The sequence below is a fragment of the Hippocampus guttulatus genome, chromosome 14, assembly GCF_054856545.1.
Source record: "Hippocampus guttulatus isolate MCC_2025c chromosome 14, RoL_Hgut_1.0, whole genome shotgun sequence".
In the NCBI taxonomy this organism is placed as follows: Eukaryota; Metazoa; Chordata; class Actinopteri; order Syngnathiformes; family Syngnathidae; genus Hippocampus; species Hippocampus guttulatus.
The window spans coordinates 16,513,508-16,539,602 of NC_141274.1; the positions used below are offsets into that span (position 1 = coordinate 16,513,508).

Genomic DNA, 26,095 nt, shown 5'->3' on the forward strand with positions numbered 1-26,095 from the left:
TTTGTTATGCACTTGCTTTTATTTAGAACATACAGCATGTCGTTACCCTTGGAGTAGTAGATGGTTTAAATAAAAACAAATCTTTCGAGCAGACAGCATCCTCCACTTTATGTACATAGTGTATATACGTTTAATCCTACTACATGAGGCCTCGGACGTGTTGGGAATTTAGAACAAAACCTTCCATAGTTGCATCAGCTACTTCCTGTCTTTAGCCCTAATGCTTAGCGGCACAAAGTTGGATGAAAGGCAGACAAGAAAATAAAACGCAAAGGTGGAGTTAGTCCACATGTCAAAGTGTCAGTCAGTACTGCTTTCAAAGCTTGTGATTGGTATCTCTACAAAAACACATGAATGCAATGAGCAGTCTAGGAGATAAAATAGCAGCTTCAAATGCATTTTTCTTTCTCTAACATGAAATACGGTACTTAATACTGTCCCACCTGGCCTTATTGTACCCACAAATCCACGGTTCATCACACGCACGTCCACTTTACGACTTTTAAATGCTTTTAAGACTGACATAATACCTTGTACACAGTCACAGATGGTGGTCAGGTCCAATTTCTTAAAAAAAAAAAAGCACAAAAAGACACCTTGTACAGCAAGTAGAACCTTTAGGACCGCAGCTTCAACCTCCTCCACCACTAAACTTAAACCATTCATTATGGGAGCGCTTCTCCTCATGAGGGTCGCAGGCATGCTGGAGCCCATCCCAGCCGTCTTGGGGCCGTTGGCGGAGATCACCCTGAATCGGTTGCCAGCCAGTCGCAGGGCACCACTAAAATGATGATGCGAAAGCTCCACCCAACGTAAATGACATCACCTTTGAAGGCTGCAACACGTTTACTGAGAGGTTGAGTCTGTTTCAAGTAGAAAAAAAAAAAAAGATCCATCAAAGCTCCACTTAAACTGGCGTGCCTGCGTTGATGATACATATTTGTCAGAAGCTGCTCATCTTAAATATTTCATCAGACTTTGGTTAGACATAAATACTGTATTTCATTTTGGATATGTAATGTCACAGAGTATGTGAAATGTTAGAGGTGATTTATTTCTATAAATATACTCATTGATTCAAGCCGTGGTAGTCGTTAAACAAGATTGGATTCTTTCTCTTCTTAACAATTTTATTTTTTTGCGGTTAATCTGAATTATTGTTTAATTTTAGTAAAACTACTTCATATTTTCAGCCACACACCGGATGAACACGCACTTCATATCTCACGTTGTGTCTTGAGATTCAAAGACTATTCTTTTTTTTTTCCTCTTTTCCCAGAGGAAAAATAAGTCTTCTTTTGCTTTCATCCCCATTCCCATGTGCATGTCCAAACACAAAACATAGTATGGATGACCAAACTTGTTGAAGGTGAACGGAATGCACTTGTTGATAGCAGAAACAAACAAACAAACAAACAAACAAAAAGCTCTCAAACCGAGCTAAATTGGACAGAAATATTTGTAATGGTTTAGGATTGGGATTAGGTAGTTTAGGGTCAGTTTACTTCTCCAATGCCAAGATAACTTTGACACAGAAATGTTTTAGTTTTCTTCCCAAAAGAAATCTATCAATATCTTTATATATAATAACATTAGCTGTGTTAAAGTGGGGAGGTGAAGATGAGAGCACTCAATATAAAGGTATTGCATCAAACAAACTAGTCAACTAGTCAACCAGTCCACTTTACTAACCCGTATCCATATGTTTGACTACAATAATGAATAATCACGTGTTTTTGATATCTCGTCTTCCAATCGGCCAATAAGGAGGACTTGAGACTCGGCCGCCAACCACGATCACTGGCGAAAGATAATCTGCCAGAAGACAACTCGGTCTACAGATGACAAAGGCTGGTTAGCCGTCCGGCGCGAGCGTCGGCCAGTTAGATTGCTGCTAATCTTTAAAATATTCAGGGCAGTGGGACCATGGGACTGGCGGTGAGGAACGAGGGCAGCGGCGCCAAGTGACGCTCCATATTTGTCGCCAGAACGTTCTGCCCAACAACTGTATGCTAATGGAACAAGCATCGTAACACTTTGAGTAGTTAGTACAGGACGGCCTGCCATGAGAAAAACGCAGCGCTCCCACTGATTATAACTAGATTCGGTGTAATGCTGGACTGTATTTTAATCAGATGTTTTTATTTCTTTCTAAGCAGGTTAATCAAAATCTATCTTTTCATCAAATTCATAAGTGGTGCAGAAATGTTGCCGACCGCCGTACTGTACCGACTAGTCAACTTTGATGTAACTTTAGATTATCATTAGCATTGACTACTAAGAATTCACTTTGCGCTTGGGAAGTCAAAATTTTGTATCGATATATGGTGATAAAACTTTGCGACCAAGCTCTGAAAATAACAAAATATAGTTTTCCCCAATTTTGCAATACGAGTATGTTTCGTGTACATGCTTCCAAGGGGAAATCAAGATGACAGTAAAATGTTCTATGTGCACCCACGTGTCAAAAACATGGTATTCTGATGAATATTGTGTTTGTGAAATATGAATTAAGCAGCGTTTTTAAACATCGCAGGGGGCAGCCATCTTACCACTTGCTGTCAACTGAAAATGACATTACAGTTGCCGAGATGACTACAATGTCATTTTCTCTCGACAAATGGCAGTACAAGACCAAAATGGTTGCACCAAGAGATGAATGAAAACGACTGGATTTTTCTGCTTAAGTCATATTAATTCATTATTAATTTTCATCAGAATGCCATGCTTGGACTAGTGGAAGGGCAGAGAACATATTGTTGTAAAGAACGATATTGACTTGCCTTCCCCTTTAAACTTGGTAGCAAATTTTGGTTGGCCAAATGACCACTTCAAACAAAAATGGCCGACTTTCTGTATCTTGTGCATTTATTCATGAATGGACTGGCATGCCTGCTCATTCTAAAGTTTCTAACTCCGTGAGGCCGTTATGGGACAGTTTTTTGGATGAAGGACATACCCTCAAAATGGCTAGTTAGTTCTGTTGTGTTGTTGCATTTTTACCACACTTTATAGCTGCCTGCCATGTGTTATGAAAAAAAATCTGAATGTGTTACCAAAAGTAAGGGAAAAAACTTGAGCCAACATCCTCTTTGGAAGAAAAGGTCCACACAATCTTTGTGTGCGCGCGCATGTGTGTGTGCGCGTGTGTGTGTGTCAGTCTGTCATACAATTTCAATTAAAAAAAAAAAAAAGCACAGCTCAGGGTGATTCCATTGAGAAGAAAAGTCAATTTGAAGCTTAAATCTAATTGGTTGGTGCTCAGGAAGTTTCTTCAAGCAAGTGTGCAGACAGGAGAGACAAAAAAAAAAGAAAAGTCCACTTACATACAGGAACTTGAGTCACACTCGCACTGTTGAGTTCATTAGAGAAAAAGAGTCCAAGTAGATAAATACACAGGACTTAAGAGATATGGCTCCCTCACTGCCTTCAGTCTCCTTTTGTGCAGTTCTGCCGGGCATCGCAAAACGCGGCCGGCGATTTCGAAACCTGTCGATCCCAGCTCGGCGAGCTCTTCCTCACACCCACTCCTGCATGGAGCGCTTGCAGTACAGTATGTGGCGCTGCGTGCTCTTCCTGCGGAACTGGAACACGGTGTACAGCAGGACCATCATGCAGAGCGCCAGGACACACGGGATGGCGATGGCCACCGCCTTCTCCGTGCCGCCCGCACCGTCCAGTTTGATGACCACGTCGGCGTCGCCGCTGTCGTAGTGGCGCTCCTCGGCTGCCGGCGGGCTCCAGTCCCAGTCGGGGTCCGGGGGGAGACCGTCGCAGCCCATGAAATCGCGCAGGATGGAGCGCGGGTAGCCCGGCTCCACGCGGAGCAGCTGGTTGTTGAACTTCCAGTATTCCTTACCCTTGTAAAAGTAGGTGAAGCCTGGACGGACACAGGGAGCCGGCATTTCAGTGCTGCTTTTTCATTTTGATTCACAATTTGTCAGCAACATGGTGAAATATTGGTGAGCGCATGCATTGCCTACCATTGGCCCTCTGCTCATTTGGTACCGGGCCACAAAGGTAAGCACTACATTTTTTCTTTTTCTTTTTTTTTTTTGTTTGTTTTGAAGGGGAACATATACATCCGGATCAGCAATGTATGTCTGAATCCCATCCCCCCATTCAGAAGCAAAACACAAACTGACAAACACTTGTGGACCATCAACGTGATTTGTTCACGAAGCAGAAAATGGAGGAATTTTTGTTCATGAAACTGAATTATCTTTCTTCTCCACAGTGTCAGGAAAGAGAAATTATGTTACAATAGTAGTCGTAATAGGAGTGTTGGTCTTCGTTACTCACATGTCCCCACAACATCCAATGCTGCCAACCCTCAAACTGCAAAATTAATTCCACACGGACCACTAAAAAGTGCACTGGGGGCTGCAAAAGGCCCCGGGCCATAGTTTGGATATCCCGGCTCTACAACATGGACTTATTTTAGTTCCATGTTTGGCTTTTCAGTAAGGTGAATAACCAGTGTGTGAAAAATCACATCAAATCTGTTTATAGTTTTTCAATGTAATTTTTTCGACCCTGATCACATTGTTGCGCTGTCTCAGTGTGAACTGCTCAGGGTCCATTTTAAAACCGCTCCCCATGTTACCAAATGTCTTTCAAATATGGTCAGGGTGTCATAAGTAGTTACTGTTGCTGGGTCACGTGACACGCCTGGTCAAAGCTTACGTGACAATCACACGCCGATGCCGCAGTGCCTTCCTTGTGTTCAGTGTAAGCAACAAGCAAAGCAGCTTAATGGCGCTCGGCTGCCGTCGCGCTCTCAAATCGGCTTTGAAACAACGACGGCATTGAACCGTATATGCCGTTGCAATCTCTCTCTCTAATGGGATTTGCGGCACCAGGTGGAGTACCGTTGGCTTTGTCCACGAAAGCCCCCTGCGGAGAATCGGGGATGCCCTTCCAGATGGTGATAGGCTTGGGATAACCTGGATCCATGGTCCTCATGTCTTCATTATAGCGCCAGTATCTGGAAAATGGCACACAAACACCACATTCACACTCATATAAGCAGAGAGTTTCATTGTTTTACACTATCGGGCGATTCACAAAGATTCCAATGAGCCGGTGCTCAATTGTGTGTTCGCACTCTAACAGATTGCAGGAGCTGTTGGCAGCAGGTGAAAAAGTCCATTGCGTTTAAAAAAAGAATGATGCACTTTGGATAACTCAAATGGTTTTCACATTTAGTTTTGCTCTTTCGATTCAGCACAGGAAGATGCACATGTCAAGTAAAAGATGATTTTGTTTACCTTTTATTAACGTCTTGACAGCAGCATTGACACATTCCTTTGACCACTGAAATGGAGCTATATACTCATTTACGTTGCAACGAAATCCCGGCTGTCCGATGGGAACATTTACTCCTTGGTTGTGTAGCTCAGCTGTACTGGATTCTGAGTTTGGCTATCAGGCTTACATTCCAGCGTGATGCTCAATTCAGATTTTTAGTTAAATCTGATCTTTTTATTTACTTGTTCATACAGTCACATAACTAATGCAACGTCTAATGCAATTGCGGCATGGATGTGATGTGTCACGCGTGCGCACAAAGCATGACGTCGAGTGGCATGCACTAAAAAATGATCAACATCACGTGGTGCAGTGTTTATGGAAGTAAATATGGTCCCGCATGTAGGGGCTCATCTCATCATTTTATATCGCCAGAGTAGCGAGGTGGGAGGAGGTAGAAATATTTTGGAGATAGGAAACAACGGTTTGGCTCCTCATTTAATGGATACGTCAATCAAAACGAGGCATATTCGCAGACAATTGTCAGTCGTCTCCCGCGCATAGTGCATATTTGGCTTTTGATGACGAATAGGTCTGATGTGTGCAGATGAGTGTTCATACTGAGGACACTTCACATACACTATGCGATTGAAAAAGATTGCAATTGTACTGTTCACACTATATGAAAAAATAATCAGATACATATCGCATACAGGCAAAAAAAAAGTATGAACATAGCTAAAGTCATGGTCTCCCAACATATGAGACAGAATGCTTTTGAGTTGGATAGTGGAGGAATAAAAAAGTACCAGTACTTGGATTTGGTTTTAAAAACTCTTCTCAGTGAACTTGAGGAACTTTGGAATAGTCGTGCAGCATTGTGTCTGCAATACTGCAAATCTCGTCTGGTCAACAAACAACTGGATTGGCTCATTATGGTCCCTTGACCACAATGATGCTGAATATACCAAGTCTGTGACCGCCATGTACAATATGTGAGAATAAATGGCTGCATGATGATTCAAATTCCGCCGGTATTCTTACATAGGAACTAGGGGCTGTTAAAAAAATACTGGTATAAAAATCAACATGCTCGACCATTGCAGCCAATTGGAAGTTGACACGAATTTTGCAATTGATACCCCACACCTGACTTCTTCCTGATAACTGACAACCGCAATTTTTGTGGGTGGATTAAAAAAAAAAATCCAGGACTAAATCAAGAAGTCAGATTTCATGTTGAGACTGCACCACCACAAATGAAGGACCAATTTCAGAAATCGACTGATTTTAAAATGTGTTTGGGTCTCACGTTGATCGGAAATGCATTCATTGTGTCACATGCGAGGAGATAAACAAAATGCGGGCATGATATCACCGTTGCCATGATGATCGTGGCAAAGCAATTTGTCAGCGCCACATTCCCCTCTTGGTGACCCCTACTGCAGATGATTTATGGTGACAGCTGTACAAACATGTCACAGAGCTATGCTGGCAAGCTGTGAGACTCCACTGCCATTCATTTGCAACAAGGGAGAAGCTATTGTACCTCCGAGACACCTTGATGCACTTGCTCAAGCAGCTTGCATACAGATTACAATGAAAATCAGGACAAATTTGAGCATCTTCCTTCCATTGCAATCAAAATCAGAAAAAGGTCGACTCTGGAATCTCTCGAAAAGACTATCCTAAGCGTTTGTGTGTGGTGTGTGTTAAGAGTGATTTTTCCGACCACCGACAAATTTGTTTTGTACTGACACCGTTTAGGTACAGTGAGTGGACATTTTGACCAAAAATGTATTCATAAGAATTTTGCGGTAAATATGACAAAGCATGTGCTCATTTTGGGCTCATAACGAAACTTCTCAGATTCTCAGAATATGTCCTATAAGTGCTTGGCAAAGTGGAAAAATGTCCCCATTGACACCCTAGATGATGCATGACGCAGACCTGTCTCCTTTGAAGAAGTAAGTCTTGGCCACATCCTCCCACCACACGGCCGTCTCAATGCTCTGTGTGGGCATGCCGCTGCCAAACAGCGAGATGTCCTGCGGGTAGGACGGCTGCAGAGTCGTGTCCTTGAACACCCAGAAGCGGCTACCTGTGAACGATGACGTGAACGTTAGCTGACCTTTGTGTTGTCATTGGTATGCATATGACCTCATTCTAGCAGAGATTCCAGATTGACTGACAACACACTCTGATCCAACTGGGTGACAGATGTCATGCTCATCTGCCTCATAGATGTGTGACTGTGTGTGAGACCTGCACGTGTTATGTTCAGTTAGCAATCCAACAGAAAATTACACCCTTCAAATTGGCTTCTGTGCAACATGAATGCATATACACAGCAATCAAAATGGCTCAAAAGTAGAGAATGCTTTTTCTAGAGGCGCTGTTTTCTGAGCCCCGTATGGTGGTAGTCAATTCAACTCAATTCACTTTACAATGAGCAGCAGTTTCTTGACATAAAAGCTGCTTCGAGCTGTTTAAAGCCACTCCGCATTGATGTTTACTGTACTGTCAACCTCAGCATAAACAAAGAGAATTATGTGTTCCGTATTAACCAAACCACAAAGCCTTTCTTTACTTTCGTCCACTTGCTTAATGCTAATGCACAACACAAAACACCACACATAGGCTAATTTATAGCATAAGGGTTGTGGTATCGTAACCCTTTAGAAATGGATACTTTAACACAAAGTATGGAGCAACACATGCAGACAGACAATACTCACAGGCGTATATTCTTTTTCCCCATTGAAAAACAATTCTCTGTGCCTCTCTGTAAAAAGGCCTTATCATACTTCATTTAGTAGAACCCAGCATGCCATCGACGAACTCAGTCATTGTGTATGTGTTGCAAGGGCACAAAGATGGAGCGCCGTGTCATGTAGCGACACAGACAGTAGATGTTTGTCGTCGCTCCACCACTTTGAACTGAAAGGCATTCGTTTCGGGAGAGTTGCCGAGTGATTTCGGAGAACACGTCCAATAGGAGAGGGCTTGGCCGAGTGACCTCAGAGTCCTATCAGCAAAAGACTTTGGCTGACTTGACTCGTACTGTAAAGGGCACGGACAATTGAATGAGGTCATAATAAATGAAGTGTCCGAGTGTCCCAAACTTTGGGACACAAGAAGAATGCCATACGGTCGACTTCACATGCAAACAGCGGGTAAAGTCAGCAGGCTACTCTCTGGGAGGCCGTTAAGCAACCACTTTTCAAATATGGCCAAGCTTGCGCTGGGACACCATCAGCCCTGCACCCTGTTCTGCATTTCACACCAAGACAACCAAATGCAATGTGAAGAGGCCTTTATACTGCCCCCTTTTGGTCAAAGTGCACACACCAGAAGGAACCGCACAATGTCAATGGAATTGAAGAAAACGTGGCAAAACCTATTGAACGCTTTACATTTTATTGAACAGTTGCATTACTTTATATAGTGCAATATTATAGAGTAAGCGACTATCGTTCTAAAGTTTAAAAAACACATGACAAACGTTTTTGCTGGGTTTCTTTGGAAAGCCAGACAGAATTATTATTATTATTATTACCGTATTATTCTTACTATTATTAAATCAAGCCGTAGTCTTTGCCTCCACAAGCTCACTGTTTTGTTCCCAATCTAAAATGTGTATCTTGCGTTTATTACCTTTGAAAAATACAAATTTTCCTTCGCTGTTTTCATAAACGGCATCAATTTTGGCAGGCAAGCCTTTCCAGAAGTAGTTGATTTGCATGGGGTATCCAGGGACCACCGAGTTGTCCCGCACCCTCCAAAACCACTGGTCCTACAGATAAAGCAGGGATCAGGAAAATCATCATCATCACCAGAGTGATCGTCAGCAGCATCGCTCATCGCTGTGCCGCTTTTACCTTGAAGACAAAAAGTTCCTGCCGCAGGATGGCCAGCGTGTTGAAGCCTCCATCGCAGATGTTGGGCTTGGAGTTGGGGTTGGATGGCTTGGCCCCTTGCGGAGGGCGGTGGGGCCTGGCGTGGCGGTCGTGCTTGCGGGGGTCCGAGGGAAGGTGGAAGCGAGGAGGGGGCGCCGTGGGCGGAGGCCTTGTCGGCTGCGGGGCTCTGTCGGGTGGACCTGAAGAAATCATCGCAAAAAGCAAACTTGTTTGTCTTCTATTGACTGTAAAAATTCTTCAATTACAAACAATCAATGCTCTATAAATTTCAAAGAAAAAGTCAAAAATAAATCTTTCAATATAATTAAATACAAGTGTAAACATGTTGGGGAAAAAAATCCTAAATTAACAATATGAATATGATGTAAAATGAGGTATTTAAATACAGTTCATTTCATCATGTGAGAGGTTTAATTTTTTTTTTAATTTATCATAAAAATACATTTTTAAACCCCCCCCCCCCAAAAAAGTCTCAAAAATAAATTCATGGTGTGGGTGACTTGTCACCAAAATAAAACATTCAAGACTTTTTAAAATATCTGAAGTAACATCAATCAATATATGAATTAGACACATGATTTACATTTTGAGTACATTATATGACATCATATCAATATTACATAAGTATTACAATACAAAGTAGTGTTCAATTCCTGTATATCACCTCCCCCCCCCCAAAAAAAAACCTTTCCGGGAGATCGTCCAAATCATTCAGTCACTTCAGTTCATTTCAACGAAAGAAAATCTGTTTGGAAAGGTCTTCCCATTTATTCACATGTACAAAAAAACTGAATAATGCTGGTGACATGTTAGCTTTGCCTTTTTTCTTGATATGTGAGTATATGTGCACCAAATACATTAGCTGGCTTTCTTGTCCTCAAGTGTTTTTACTCTAAGCAAATAGCTGCAGTGTTACCGTAGATCTTCTGGATGCCCTGCAGGTCGTCGTGAGGTAGTTTAAAGTTCTCTGTATCCATGTACTGGTAGAAAGGAGCCATGATGGCAGTGGGATCATTGGAGTGTTCCAGGCCGAGGGCGTGGCCCAGCTCGTGAACAGCGACCAAGAAGAGATCGTTCCCTACAGGGGGGAACGGGGACAACATTGTGGATCCATGACACATTGAGAAAGAAGTACAGTGATCCCTCGCTACTTCACGGTTTGTTTATCGCGGGTTCAGTGCATCGCGGATTTTTTCAAACATATTAAAAAAAAAAATTATATATATATATATATATATATATATATATATATATATACACAGTATATATATATTTATTATTTATTTTACATATACACGGAGTACAGTACTGTATATGTTGCTCTATGTGACTCGCTGTTGTTTTGCAGCTTCTCGCGGACCGTTTGCGGACTTTAAAATGTTTTTTTTAACCTGTTTATGTTAATTGGACGCTACTTCGCGGATTTCCGTTTATCGCGGGTGGTTTTGGTCCCCATTAACCGCGATAAACGAGGGATTACTGTATTATTGAGCTTCATACTTCATTTGATGATTCAAATAATTTTTAATGCTCGCTGAAACTTTCGGTGGCCCAGAATGTCTGTGTTGTTTTCTTTTGGGGGGGGGGGGGGCATTTAAACAGGTTATCCTCCGAATGAGTCACTCATCTATATGCTATCAAATCCATCCTTTATTGTGTGTATGGTGGAAAGCCCTCAAGCCAATTCGTGTTCTGTGTCACATTGATGTCTCCCTCCTCTAACGCATCCAATTCAAATGATCAGCTCATCAGCTCCTGGACATTTGAATCAGGTGTGTTGGAGGAGGGAAATATCTCTCTAACACAGGAGTGCCCATTACGTCGATCCTGATCTACCGGTAGATCTAAAACAGGTCCCAAGTAGATCCGAAGAGTGTCGAGGAGAAAAAAAAACAAACAACCATTTGTGTGTCTTTGTACATGTTAGTAATATATTTTTTTGTGTTAATGTACGCTGCACCATAATCATCCTATCATTCTCCTTTTCACAAAATAAATATTTAAAAAATAAAATAAAGCAGGTAAATCTTGAATTCATAGTGGCGCGTGATGACGTCACCGGACGTTGTTTGCGCTCAGCAGTCTGCAATTGCAGCTTGTGATCAGAGCTGTTGCGATCTATCTTTTATCGACATTATTCTCATTCAGAGTTTGCTTCGTGTACAATTCACCGATGGCACGGGCAAAGAATAGGAACCTAGGAGGGACCAGGGAAGCACTTTAAAACTGAGCTACGACAGTTAACAGGCTGCAAAAGTGCATCGCCTGCCTCAGTTTCAGGCTGTTTCTCATCATGGCGTGCGTGTGTGTGTGTGTGTGTGTGTGTGTGTGTGTGTGTGTGCGTGTGTGTGTGTGTGTGTGTGTGTGTGTGTGCGTGCGTGTGTGCGTGTGTGTGTGCGTGTGTGTGTGTGCGTGTGCGTGTGCGTGTGCGTGTGTGTGTGTGTGTGCGCGTGCCGGTAAGGGTAAATCCCGTGAGGTTAGTTGATCGAAAAGTAGATCTTCGGTCCAAAAAGTTTGGGCACCCCTGCTCTAACACATGCAGGAGAGTGGCCCACAAGGACCGTAGTTGCCCACCCCTGGCCTGGATGGATGTGAATGTATTGACAGCTTGTATCGTGTTGAATTGTGTTGTATTTTCACAACAACAAGTCTGGTTCGAAGGTGCAAAAAAGTGACGAGAGTGTGTGACTGGATGCCCATAATTACCAAAACTGGGTCAGTGTGTTCTTCCTGTCACTGCCAATGATATGCGAATTTATGATAATGTGTCACACACACAACACCAGTGTGCTCGCTGAACAGTGTGTGATGTTATATGAACAGGCTACCGTGTCTGTACACACACAAACGTTAGCTGTCCATCATGTCTGATGATGGCACTTGCTCCAAGGGAGGGGAGGATGGGTAAGGTGGGGGGGGGGGGGGGTGTCGGGGGTGTCAGCGACTCTGTTGCTGGTGCCACTTCTCGTGGGCATAGAGACCGATTCTTGAGCCGCAGACTCGACCACAGATGGAGCAAGGGAAACCGGATACCAGGGGGGTACCAGCTGCCCGCTGGTGTCGTTGAATGCGTTTCTCGGTTCGTCTGGCTTGGTTAATTTTGTGTATTTGAGAGATTGCAGTGGCACAAGTGATCTGCCAGGTTGGTCTGTTGAGTGCAAGTGTTTCAAGCTGCGTGGGGTTGACGTTGGCTCGCTTTAGGAGGTCCCTGCTGTAGTCCTTGAGGCGCCGCTTTTGCCCCCCAGCAGAACGCTTTGCACCTCTCAGTTGGCCGTAGAGGACCTGGCGGGGCAGGCGGTTGTCTGGCATGCGAATGGTGTGTCCAATCCACCGAAGATGTTTTTTCGCCACGGCCGCTTCCATGCAGATGGAATTGGTGCTTTTGAGGATGTCTGTATGGGGAATTCGATCTTGCCAGGACAGGCCAAGGATCTTTTGCAGGCAGCGGATGTGGAAGGCTTCCAAGGTAGTAATGTGCCGGCGATATGGAGTCCATGACTCTGACCCGTAGAACAGAGTGGAGAGACACACTGCATTGTACACAGCAATCTTGGTACAGGTCTTCAGGTTTCGGTTTTCAAAGACCCTGCTGCGTAGGCGACCAAAGGATGATGATGCTTTATTAATATGGGTGTGGACTTCAGTGTCAAGGGAACAGTTTGAAGATAAAGTGGAGCCAAGGTAGGTGAAATGGTCCACTACGTTTAGTGGAGTGCCATTAATGTGAAAGCTGGGGGATGTGGAAGTTGGGGTAGCGAGTTGGAACATGACCTCAGTTTTTTTAATGTTGATCTGAAGACCAAAGGATTGGTACAGATTGGAAATGGTGTCCAGGGCGTGCTGCATAGAGTTTGAACTGTGAGCTAGTATAGTGCAGTCATCAGCATACTGAAGCTCACAGATCTGACAGATTTTTGTCTTTGTGTGAGCCTGGAGCCGTCTGATGTTGAAGAGGCTTCCGTCTAGGCGGTACTCCATATGGACACCGTCTTCATGTCCCATGCCACGGTGGAAGAGGCACGTGGTGGCAGAGAGGAGGATGTTAAAAAGCACTGGAGCCAAGACACAGCCGTGCTTCACCCCGACTTTCACCTTGAAGAGCTCTGACTGGAGTCCTCCGATGAGCACTCTGGCTTGCATCCCATCATGCAGCTGCTGGAGGATGCAGAGAAACTTGGGTGGCACCCCAAGTTTGGAGAGGTGTTTCCAGAGCAACTCCCGGTTGATGGTGTCAAAGGTTTTGCTGAGATCGATGAAGGCTATGTACAGGTCCTTGTGATGTTCTCTGCTTTTCTCCATTAGCTGTCTTAAAACAAAGATCATGTCAATGGTGGATCTAGTCTTCCGGTAGCCACACTGGGTTTCTGGAAGCACACCTTCTGAGATGTGCTCGACCAGCCTGCTGAGCATGATTTTGGCCAAGATCTTTCCTGCGGTGGAGAGGAGAGAGATTCCTCGGCTATTCCCACAGGCTGCTCTGTCCCCTTTCTGCTTATAAATAACAACGATGTTAGCATCCTTCCAATCCTGCGGGACGGTCCCATGTTCCCAGATGTTTTGAATCAGGAGGTGCAGTCGGCGCGTGAGGAGATAACCTCCGTGTTTGAAAACCTCTGCAGGGATGCCATCAGGTCCAGTGCTTTTGTTGTTCTTTAGGCCCGCAATGGCTTGATGGGTTTCAGAATAGGATGGTGGGGCGTCGATGCTCATGATTGTTGGCAGGTCTGGAAGATTGTCCAGAATGTGTGGGTTGACAGGGTTGGTATGGTTGAGAAGATTTTTAAAGTGGTTTGCCCAGCGGGCAAGGATCTCATGGTGGTCCTTGAGGAGTGCAGAGCCATCAGCTGATCGGACTGGAGCAATTGCCCGCTTCTTGGGACCATACAGTGCTTTGATGGCATTGTAGAAGCCCTGGGTGTTGTTACAGTCTGCCAGGTTTTGGATCTCATTTGCCTTCTGCACCCACCAGGTGTCCTCCATGGTACGGAGTGCTCGCTGGGTCACTGTTCTAACTGCAGAAAAGGCGGCTTTACGGGTGAGAGATGTAGGGCAGGACAGGAGAGCTTTATGGGCCTCATGCTTTGCTTTCAGAAGTGTATGTATCTCGGTTGAGTTGCAGTCAAACCAATCCTGGTGGCGTCTCTTTGACTGGCCAAGCACCTCCGAAGCTGTGCTCTGGATAGCCTGGTGCAGAGCTGGCCAGTCACCTGATTCCTCCGGGATCTTGTCAAGGTTTTCAGCAAGGAGTCGCCGGAGGTTGGCTCTGGTGGTGGGGTTGTTCAATGCTGCACAGTTGAGCCTTTTGTTGGGAGCTGTCCTTGGATGACGGGGTTGAATGCTCATGAGGAGTTTGGATCTGACCATGAGATGGTCAGTCCAACACTCAGCTCCGCGCATGACACGGGTGATGAGGACATCCAGTATGTCCTTTTGACGGACAATCACATAGTCCAGGAGATGCCAGTGTTTGGAGCGGGGGTGCTGCCAGGTGGTCTTAAACCTGTTCTTCATTTGGAAAATGGTGTTAGTGATGACCAACTGATGTTCTGCACAGAGAGAGAGGAGCCGTAGGAGTTGTTGTTCATTTTTCCCACTCCATGCTGGCCAATAACTTTACTCCATACCAGGTGTTCCGTGCCCACCCGAGCATTGAAATCTCCCATGACTATGAGCTTGTCCATAGCCGGTGTTTGCTGCAGGATGGTGTCCAGAGCTCTGTAGAAATCCTCCTTTATATTGTGCTCGGCATTCAGAGTTGGTGCGTAAGCACTGATGAGTGTGGCGAAGCGTCCCTTTGCCAGGGGAATGCGCCATGTCATCAGCCTTTCATTGATGCCGGTGGGGGATTCTGGGATGCGCTTCAGCAGTTGGGACTTCACAGCAAAGCCAACTCCATGGTTTCGACGAGTGCCTTCAGGGACCCCTTTCCAGAAGAAGGTATACCCTGCACCAACTTCTGTCAGGGAGTCCTCTCCATGTATCCTGGTCTCGCTGAGAGCTGTGATATCGATGTTATACCTCGCGAGCTCTGTGGCCACAAGTGCTGTCCTCCGGTGGGGCCTGTCAGGAGTTTCAGCCAGGTCCAGCAGTGTGCGGACATTCCACGAAGCTATGCATAGATTTTTTCTATTTCGTTTATTATCCTTTCGACTGCAAGGGGGATGCTCTGACGATTGCGGTTTACCGTCCGGAGTGTGGAGAGCAGACAATTTTTAGACCATTTTTTCTAGGTCCCTCCCCATCACAGGGGTGAGCAGTGTGGAGCTGCTCAGTCACAATGGAAGCTGCCGAAGAGATGCGCTGCTCCATCCCGCAGTGTCAACGACCATCACTCCATTGCCGCCTGTGTGCATGGTTTGGCTAGGCACTCCCAGCCACATCCTTGGCCTGTGCCCACCGCCATTCCACATCGCCACAGGACTTTGGGGGATTAGGGGGATGCAGGGTGGGGGATTGGGTGTGGGGTTGGGGCAAGAAGCTTGCGCAGAGGTTCGGATTAAGGTGAGGGTGTGGGTGCACAGTCCTCACTCCCACCATCTTCACTCCTGCCAGGTGGTTTCCGGTGGCATGAGGGTACCCATGACGACCTTCTCCTGGCAAGAGTTGCAGGGGGCTGCCGGTAGTCACACACACACACACACACACGCGCACACACACGCACACACGTGTGTGTGTGTGTATACTGTATATATATATCATTTTGTGTTAGTAATGCCCCAAGTATTGTCTGACAACACAAATACTGTGTATATAGATGAGTGGTTGCAACAGATCCCCAGAACAACATCGGACATCTCAGTCCAGAAATGTGCAGTGCGGAACAGCAAGGATACTGCGCAGAACCCTCAAGCTTCCTGGGTGAGACGAGGAATTATATATATATATATACATATATACTGTATATATTCAGTATATATATATATATATAATCGCTGGCAACCGATTCAGGGTGTCCCCCGCCTACTGCTCGAAGACTGCTGGGATAGGCTCCAGCACCCCCCGCGACCCTAGTGAGGATGAAGCGGTTCGGAAGATGAATGAATGCATATATACTGTATATATATACAGTATATAGCATTTTGTGTTAGTAATGCCCCAAGTATTGTCTGACAATGCATCCAATTCCTTATGAAACTTATAGCATCTTGCATGTCTTTGCAATCTCCCAATTGCATGGACCAATTTCACGATGATGATATTATTGCAGCCATTCACACAAAATTCAAAACGTTTATATTTAGAAAGAGCTGTTTCCAGGAACTAATCGCAGCTGCTGTCCCTGGCAACAGTGCACATGAAAACGCAGGTTATTACAAACTATAAAGCGTCTCAAATCAATGATGTTGTTTTCATGAAACAAAAAATAAGGATGGCCTGGCCGTTGTGTTCGAAGCTGCAACTCACAGTGCCAAACAAATTTTTGTCAGACACTCAACATTTTCATATAGCTTGTAACTGCCTGCCTCCTCAGGAGATTGTTGCCCTTTAAAAGACGAAATCCACTCCCGCCAGATTCCACCCAGCCAGAGCCAACAGCTAAAAGGTTACACATGATTACTGTATGTATGCAACACGACCAGCCTCCTGCACCAACGTCCCACAAGGACTCCCGAGCGAGCGGCCGGGGCCACCATTAGCGCACATGTCAACATGCATCATTTACAATTACACTGCTGTGAAAGCCCATTAAAAGGCTGCGTGGCTTTCGAGACACACAAACAAAGACGGGAGCTTTTCCCGAATGTGAAGCACCAGGGAGGATGGGAATTTGACTTGAGGGTTTTAACAACGACCACTCACACACACGTCAGCTGGGAAACACAATGTACCGGTCGGTTGGATGGAAGCTTGCATTTTGCCTTTACAAAGTTCAACTTTCATGTGTTTTATTGTGGTTGCAGTTTGCAGGTGTGTAGTGCCCCAACTTACATTTTCCAAGATACGAACCATTGCGTGTTTGACTTGTTATTCGTCTTGCAAGAAAATAAATCGGACTTAATAAGGGACTTTGCAATCCGCCCGCTTGTTGCACAGTGCGAAAATGATCTGTGAAAAAAAAAATCCCTCACACATGGGCACACATGCCCCAAATAAACAAGGTTGTGAGGGCTACTGCTCCTAAAATTGCGAGGTGCTTTCATTGATGAAGATGCTATGGAGTAATTTTCTGCTAGCCAGCACAGCAAAAAGCTGTTGTTTCCCATCATTTGCAGGAAGAAAACACAAGCGGCAGATGGGCTGATGCGTCCTTACACAGCGCAGCCCGAAGATGAGAAACCTTTTTGCATCCTCTTTCGTTTTTGCTCCCTTTCACCCTGCTGAAACGTCTCATGCTGTCACACCAACTTTGTCTTCCCGAGACGCCCACTTTGTTCTGTCGCTTTCCTTTTATCTTTTTTCTATGCTCGCTCTTCCCCTGTTGACGTAAATTCGAGCATCCCACACTCAGCGTTTCTTTCTTTTACTTCAATAATTACCTTCCCGCTGCTGTTTTGTATATGACAAAAGGTAGAACACAAACAATACTGCTAACTACACTGAAAATGTTGTCCTTTGAATTGACTTAATTTCAACATGCGGATGATCACAGTGTGGTCAAGCAACATCATTTCTAAAAATGTTTCCCCATCTTCGAAAATCAGCTGACCGCATTTCAATAATGTGATGTATATGTTCAGTTCAAGTCAATTTTCCACTAACAACAAAGGCTGAACTTAACTCGTCCCTGACATAAGAATACGTTCATCCCAAAGTCCAGATGGATCGCTTCAACTTAATTTCTGGACATCAACTATGACTTTCAGGGCTTTGGTGCCATCTTACAGTATGAAGAGAAAGATCCCAAAAACCATAAACAGGTGATGATAGTTCCGTGGCAAAATACAAATCGGGCTAATTTATAACCGAGCCAATCATCTTGTCCACTTACCGTCATGGTTGGGGTTCCCCAGAGTCCAAGGCTCATCTGAGTCAAAGTGGGTGTCGCCACCTATTCCGGGCCCAGGAAAGTAGGCGTGGGCGAGGAAGCCGCCCTCCCCGTCGAAAGGTGAGCTGTCACCGTGGAAACCCGAGGCGAAGATGATGGTGATGTCCACATCACGCCGGCCCGTCTCCAGGGCACTGTAAGGGACGGCCTCGAAGCGCAGCGGCGTCACGCCCTGCCACACGTCGAATGCCCGGCGGATGGCGTCGTGGGTCTCCCGGGCCCCCACCTTTGGCGTGACATTTTTTATACTGTGGGAGAACAACACAGAGCTGCCCATTCACAGCCAGAAACTCAATGAAATTCGGCTACACAGATTTATGACAGGGCGGTGTAGCGCATCCCTGCATCCCAGTGTTGGGAATTTCGTAGACAAGTGCAGGGCGAAGATCTGTGCTACTGCGGGAGTGGTCACAGCTTACTTCAATAATGGCCACTCAAAGGGGAGCCTTTCATTCTCAGTCTTGATATGATAATGACATGGGTGAAGCAGGCACATGGAGTTCCAAAACATCTGCACGGGCATTTCAAGACCGAGCCCCATCCCCCACCCGCTATCGTTCGTGTATAGTGTGCAGTTAGCTAGCTTTGTAGCTATGTCTACAACCCGAAAGTGATTTACAGAACAACTTGGTGTCGTTACTTAAATTCCCAAGTGATGAGTTGCCACCGCGGCTGAGAGGGAGCCCTGGAAATTTGCGAGCTCGCGAGCAATCTGGTGGCGAGTGCCTCTCATTGCGACATGGAAAGCCCAGTGATGGCCCTGTGGGATATTTTCCAGTCAGCGGAGAATTTAAGCGCATACGTTTTAGGATGTGCAGGCATAAAAGAGACGGTACACAAAGCGGAATCCGTTTTTCAGCGGGATGTGGATTCATTCATTCAGTAGACACGCCCACATCATTCAAGAGAGCCTCATTTTATATATACAAAGTACTTTGATAGGATGATTATTGACACTTGTCTCTGTGGTGCATCAAATTAAAAAGACACCTACAAACTATTTTCACTTTACATGGCCTTTAGCCGGACTGTGAAACGGGAACCCGCGTTGGTGAGGGGTTTACCGTTGAAGAAAATTCAAATTGCATGTTCTCCCCATACCTGCGTGGGTTTTCTCCGAGTACTCCGGTTTCCTCCCACATTCCAAAAAAACGTGCGCGGCAGGTTAATGGAACACTCTAAATTGTCCCAAGGTGTGAGTGTGAGCACAGATGTTCATCTATGTGTGCCCTGCGATTGGCTGGCAGCCAGTTGAGGGTGTACCTCGCCTACTGCTAAAAGACGGCTGGGACAGGCAAGCCTTTGTGGGGATCAGCGAATCAGAAAATGGATGGATGGATGGACTTGAAGTACACATTTTTAACATCTTCAAGGGGAAGTCAAGTCAAAAATGCTCTTGTATGCACTCTCCACTGATCTAAACACAGCATTCTGATTAATATTGCTCAGGGCTCAGGTAACGATCAATTGCGGCTCACCTGTTTTCTGAGTTTGGTCGTGTGATGTTCGCAAGCTGAGCTGCAATGATGTGACATTCGCATTTCGCATCAGAAATGGGATGTGCTGTGCCAAATCGGATGGTGAACTGAACTGAAGTGATGGAAACCAAATGCATTGACAATCCCTCGTACCTCCATAGGTCAGTGTACAGAGAACATTTGACTTAGTCAGTGAGAAAATAAGTTGATGCAACTATTTCGAGGCTGGCAGCATTCATTGAACTTTTACACACAGCCCTCTTTATCAGTGCCTGGCAGGCAGAGAGGAATTGGGAATCTTCTCTCTCACCTCCCATCTTCATGAATAACACGGGAGTCACCGGCTCAGCACTGATTGACATTCTATTTGGAGAATGTTCTCATCAATTCAAATTAAGGGAGGGAAGGATTTGAATAAATTGACGGCATTATCTGCGACAACGGCTGAAACCTGTCAATTTCTGCCGCCGCAGACCCGTTTATCGGTCCTCCTCAGAAGCCATTAAAAAAAAAAAAAAAAAAACGAGGAGGCCAGAGCCTAATCGGTCGGAGAGTTAAAATGAGGTTGGAAATATTTTCTGCTGAAATGAGGGATTCTGCAGTCAGGGACTCATGTGGAAATTGTTTGCTGCAGGGTATGAAAAGGCAAAAAGAGAACCGCTAGCTGTTTTTTATAAATAGAACATGACGGCAAATGGCGAAACACACACTCACAGAGATGGCAAAACTACTCACACTTAGGTCGAAGTACTGTGAATACACAACGCTTGTGTAGAAACCATCCATCCATCCATTTTCCAATCTGCTTATCCTCACAAGGGTCGCGGGGGGTGCTGGAGCCTATCCCAGCCGTCTTTGGGCACCCTGACCCGGTTGCCAGCCAATCGCAGGGCACACAGAGACGAACAACCATCCACGGTCACACTCATACCTAGGGACAATTTAGAGTGTTCATGTTTTTGGAATGTGCGAGGAAACCGGAGTACCCGGAGAAAACCCACGCAGGCCCGGGGAGAACATGCAAACTCCACACCGGAGCTGGAATTGAACCCGGTACCTCTGCACTGTGAGGTCGACGCGCTAACCACTGGCCCACCGGGCCGCCCTGTGAAGAAACCCTTTACTTAAATCAAAGTAAAAAGGATAGACTCTGAAATGTAATTCAGTGCAAAAGTAAAAATAATAGATTTTTAAGAATGATGTGAATGTTGTAACAAGCCTACTTTGACAGAGTAAGGAGTAGAAATTCCAGATTTGCATATGTTGAAGTGCAGTAGAGAAAGCTGAAAAATCAAATGCCACCACTGGCGCGCGCACGCACACATGCACGCAATGTATGTGTCGAAGCCCACGTTACTGTGAGTGTGATGCGGACTGTATTTTCTTGTAAGATGACGTTTTGGAGCAGTCGCCATGGCAACACAGAGCATGTGCTCACCATTGGTGCTGACAGAAAAAAAAGTCATCACTGGCACACATGACTGCTCCTCCTCCTTCACGGTTAAGTGCAGCTAAAGCTGAATGGTCTCCAAGGCAACTGCCTCCCTCCTACCCTGCCTGGCTTCTCCTCACCTGTAGGTGATGTGCGTACGCTGCCACTTCTGTCCTGTCAGCGCATATCTCCGCCTCCGTGACCTCGAAGCACTTTTGAGCGTGTCTGGAACGCCGCAGCGGGGCTTCTGCATCCAACTGGAAACAGACAAAAGGAGATCATTTCAGGAGACCGTTCACATATGACAGATCTCCACATCCATGCGAGGTCAACGTTCACTCCATCTCCCATGAATGTGCAATTGTAATTCAATAACAATAGTGTCAGGGTACAGTGAGGGTCTACACAGTAATACATGTCATCACAGTGCCAACATATTGAATAAAAATCCACATTTTGCCGTCCAATATCTCATACACCGCAAACCCGGATTAATTGAGCGTAGATACTAGTAAATCGCTTACCTTGAAAGCACTAAGCCATGAAAGAGGAAAACTTACACAGGCTTTTCTCAACTTTTTCTGTCGTTTCAACACGATTCGACAGAACATGTTTCATTGAATAAACATAATGCTTATTTGTGACAACTTCAAATATTAAGTAATGGCAATTATTTTTCCAAAATAACTTACAGTTAAGTTAATTTAATTCTGATTCAATTACCGGTACATTTGAAATATTTTGTATAATTTAGAGAAGAAGGGACTTTCAGCTTTTCCCAGTCATGTCTCAAGATATGTTTGGAACACTTTCCACAGCCATCCATTTTTAGCCAGGTTAAGGAAACAGGGTACTGTAAATGCATGTCTTACCTAAAGTGAACATGAGCATTTGCCCTGCCCGGGATTTGAACCTCTTTCCTCTCTCCTTGCATCCAAAGTCAGCTGTGTTACCCTCAGGGCCATCCAGCCATCAAATCCCATTTTAGCCAGGTCACAAAAACACTTATTTAAAAATGCTTTTACCGCGAATGTAGAGAATGTTGGGTTTTTCATCGGTGTTCGTGAAAGATTGCGAAAGGCTGCAAAAAATGATTTTCTCATCGCCAAGAAATTGTGAGCATGTTCCAAATGTTCCCTAAATTGACCGTCCTTCGCCTTCACAGCACTTTGCAACGTTGATATGTTTCACACAGCTAATAAACTGTCGCCCGCCTAGAAATACATTTCTTCAATGTCACAACACTACTTGATCAGCAGAAAATAACACAAACTAGTCCCGATAGGGCGATCCATTTTTGCAGTCACCAGTGTGTCCAGGTCTCGGGTTGAACATCCCACCAGCCAATCACTGACCCCCACTTCCTTTCGAATTAGGGGTGTGGTTTGGGGTGTAAGCTTGAATGTATTTATGCATTCTAATAAGCACCTGAATTCGTAAATTGCGCTTGAATTACTCAAGTTCTGCAACAAAACTTTTTGATTCATGTGGGGAATGTGGGTTTACCATGTAGGAACTCCCAATATTGCATTTAACACTGGTATCATAATGCAGTCACTGTGCGATGATCAAAGATAAGCTATCCTTTATTTGTCCCGCAATGGGGAAATTTACAGTCAGAGTTCAGAAAGGAAAACACTGGGTAGGGAGAGGGAAAAACACAAAGCATTGCATTGCAAGCATTGCAAACACAAAAAAAAAGTATCATAAATGTTCATATTGTGAGAAAACTCAATTAGTGTGGTAGCATTTTAAACCAATTTGTGAAGTTGGCATATTCACTAGTGACAAATATTCTTTGACAAGTTTGTGCAAACTACACTACCACCACTTATGAGTCACACACACAGAAAGAAGGCAAGAAATAACATCAAGGCTCACCTCAGTGTGATATCACTGCATCATCATGCAAAATGAGAAGGACAAGTGTTAAAGCATCACCTGCACGTTGATGGGCGTGTGAGGACAACACGGCTTATTTCTGTTCTTCACACACACACACACACACTTTTGCATGTCAATGACAATGCGCCATACTCACTCCTTGGTTCTTTCATCCAGTGTCCCGGTGACATTGAGGCCGTAGGCACGCTGCATGGCGGCGATGGCCAAGTGCACGGTTTGGGCTGAGCGCAAGACGGACATTTTGGGTTCTGTGCGGGGAAGGTAGCCGTACCTCTGTAGCCATCCCTGTAAAGTGACAACATTTGATTGATTTATATGTGATAGACAGACAGTAATATGCGAAAGTCGGATGGCTTTGTTGTTTTCTTATAGCTGTCAAACGTGGTACAAAAACAATCATTCTGTGTTCCTGCTATTTATGTCAATTAATTGATCCAAAAGGAGTCGATTCCGTTTAGCAATTAGAAATACTTACCATTTGAGCCTATTGAAGAAGCATTTATGTCTTTTGTCTACTTTGTGGCTAACTATTTGAAACTGTAGGTTATCTATCTATCGATCAATCGATCTATCTATCCATCCATCCATCCATCTCTAGCAAGCAAAAATAGTAGCTTTCCAAAGTGGAAAAATTCCAAATGTGGATCAAAATGGACCCCGAGCACCTTTTAACCTATACTCCGGATGAGCAAGAGTGTACCAAGGAGGACACTTGTTCAGTTTTGAACAGAGTAACTCACAACATATCCACCATATTGATGTACCGAGTGCCAGTATCCGCTTCATCATCCGTTCATCCACCCTCGCATCCATTCACACGGTAACGAGCAGCCTCGCCGCGGGGGCGGCCAATCAGAAATGTCCCTCCCCCCACCCTCCTACACTACCTATAATCTGTCGGTCCCTCCCGGTTTCCCGACAGCCTTGTTTATGATCCATTTCCTGCAGCCAGCGTGTATGCGTGTTTGTTTTTCCTGCGATTATTCCGAGCGACTCGTCTCCCACATGTATGGCAGCGAGGCGTAAAATTAATTCGGGGAGAATGCTGGAATCCGCGACGAGGGGAGGCTTATATATCGGATAAAATAATGAAAAAAGAAAAACAACCCTAACAAATCTTATTATGCAACTGGCATGTGTGAATGGCTAATCCATTCCATCAACTTGATGTTAAGGCTTATCACTTTTGTTCATCAATGAATGCATTGCAGGCAGGCCCCAACAAAGCATGCATCTGTATCTGGGTTACATGCGCGCGCGCACGCACACACACCCACACCCACACACACACTCAAGCACACGCGCACACAAACGCGCGCGCGCACAAATGAGCCTTGAGTGGCCACGTCGTGCTGTTGGTGTTTCAAATTTGGATTTTTGGGGGGGCTGCTGGAGGAGAGAGCACGGTCACGGATGGAGCCAAACAGCAGGGAAGGGCCGCGTATGTATTATGCATATATGTGCATCCTACCTCGACGTTGAAGTGCTGGTGCTCCTCTCCGGACACTGCACAGGCAATCCAAAGCATGAGATGCAAACACAACGCGGCCGCCTGAACGCAATCCGATGGTTTCCTTGCACTGGAGGCGTCTAAGGTCATAATGACCCTCTTTAATCCCGAGTCTCTTTTATTGTTGTTGTTGTTCTGCTTTTCAGGGAGAAGCGTCCCGCGTTTCGCTTTGGCGTTTTTTTTTTGCGTCAAGCTAAAGGCATGGATGCATAGCGTGCAGCGTCCGCAAGGCGCGTCGAGAAGAAACTGTCCGATGTCAATCACACATGAGGCGGCGTGTTCCATCCGCTGCCCTCGCCATCCTTGTATTTACATCACGGGCTCCATTTAGGTAGCAGCAGCAGCAGCAGCAGCTGCGGCAGCATCAGCAGCATCACTGGGGCTGAAGGCAGGCAGTCTGCGCAAGATTGGCCGCCTCCTCCACCTCCTCCCCCTCCTCCTCCTCCTTCACGCCTGCGCTTTGATTTCGTGCATAAAAGAAAGTGCACGGTGTCCATAAAGGAAAATGTTTTTTATTGCGCGTTTGTTCTGACACTTGCAAAATCTGAGGTTCCCTGGTGGGGAGTTGCTTCAAATCCCCTTTAAAAACACCAACTAATAACACCGATGATTATTTGGGATTTTGATCAGTCACTACAACAATGAAAAAAAATGTCACAAATGGTGACAAAAATACACATCAATCGTTTTTCTATTTTCATTCCCGAGCAAAACACAGCAGCAACGTAGAGTAAAAACATGAACACGTGACGTCACACGTCTGCCCCGCCTCTCGTTGCCAGGCAGACTTGTGTACACGCAGGTTGGCCTTGGAATGAAAACAAATGGGGAAGGTAAAGCTCGAACCCATGACAGAAACAAACAAACGAATATATATACAGTATATATATATATATATATGTATATATATATATATATATATATATATATATATATATATATATATATATATATATATATATATATATATATATATGTATATATAGTATATATATATATATATATATATAGGCGGCCCGGTAGTCCAGTGGTTAGCACCTCGGCTTCACAGTGCAGAGGTACCGGGTTCGATTCCAGCTCCGGCCTCCCTGTGTGGAGTTTGCATGTTCTCCCCGGGCCTGCGTGGGTTTTCTCCGGGTGCTCCGGTTTCCTCCCACATTCCAAAAACATGCATGGCAGGTTGATTGGACGCTCTAAATTGTCCCTAGGTGTGAGTGTGGGCGTGGATGGTTGTTCGTCTCTGTGTGCCCTGCAATTGGCTGGCAACTGATTCAGGGTGTCCCCCGCCTACTGCCCGAAGACGGCTGGGATAGGCTCCAGCACCCCCCGCGACCCTAGTGAGGATCAAGCGGTTCGGAAAATGGATGGATGGATGGAATATATATATATATATATATATATATATATATATATATATATATATATACATATACACTACCGTTCAAAAGTTTGGGGTCACCCAAACAATTTTGTGTTTTCCATGAAAAGTCACACTTATTCACCACCAAACGTTGTGAAATGAATAGAAAATAGAGTCAAGACATTGACAAAGTTAGAAATAATGATTTGTATTTGAAATAAGATTTTTTTTACATCAAACTTTGCTTTCATCAA

General features: G+C 45.0%; 1 protein-coding gene across 1 annotated transcript; it reads right to left on the reverse strand.

The window, feature by feature from the left end:
* Positions 1-24,868, reverse strand: mmp16b (matrix metallopeptidase 16b (membrane-inserted)). The gene is made up of 10 exons (XM_086129027.1): positions 24,443-24,868; positions 23,108-23,256; positions 21,207-21,323; positions 18,100-18,404; positions 10,087-10,248; positions 9,132-9,349; positions 8,908-9,046; positions 7,201-7,351; positions 4,872-4,987; positions 1-3,880 (listed from the first exon to the last, which is right to left on the reverse strand). Exons 1-10 carry the CDS (start codon positions 24,764-24,766, stop codon positions 3,519-3,521), a joined length of 2,043 nt encoding a protein of 680 aa, XP_085985153.1. The 5' UTR covers positions 24,767-24,868; the 3' UTR covers positions 1-3,518.
* Between the last annotated feature and the right edge of the window lie 1,227 nt (positions 24,869-26,095).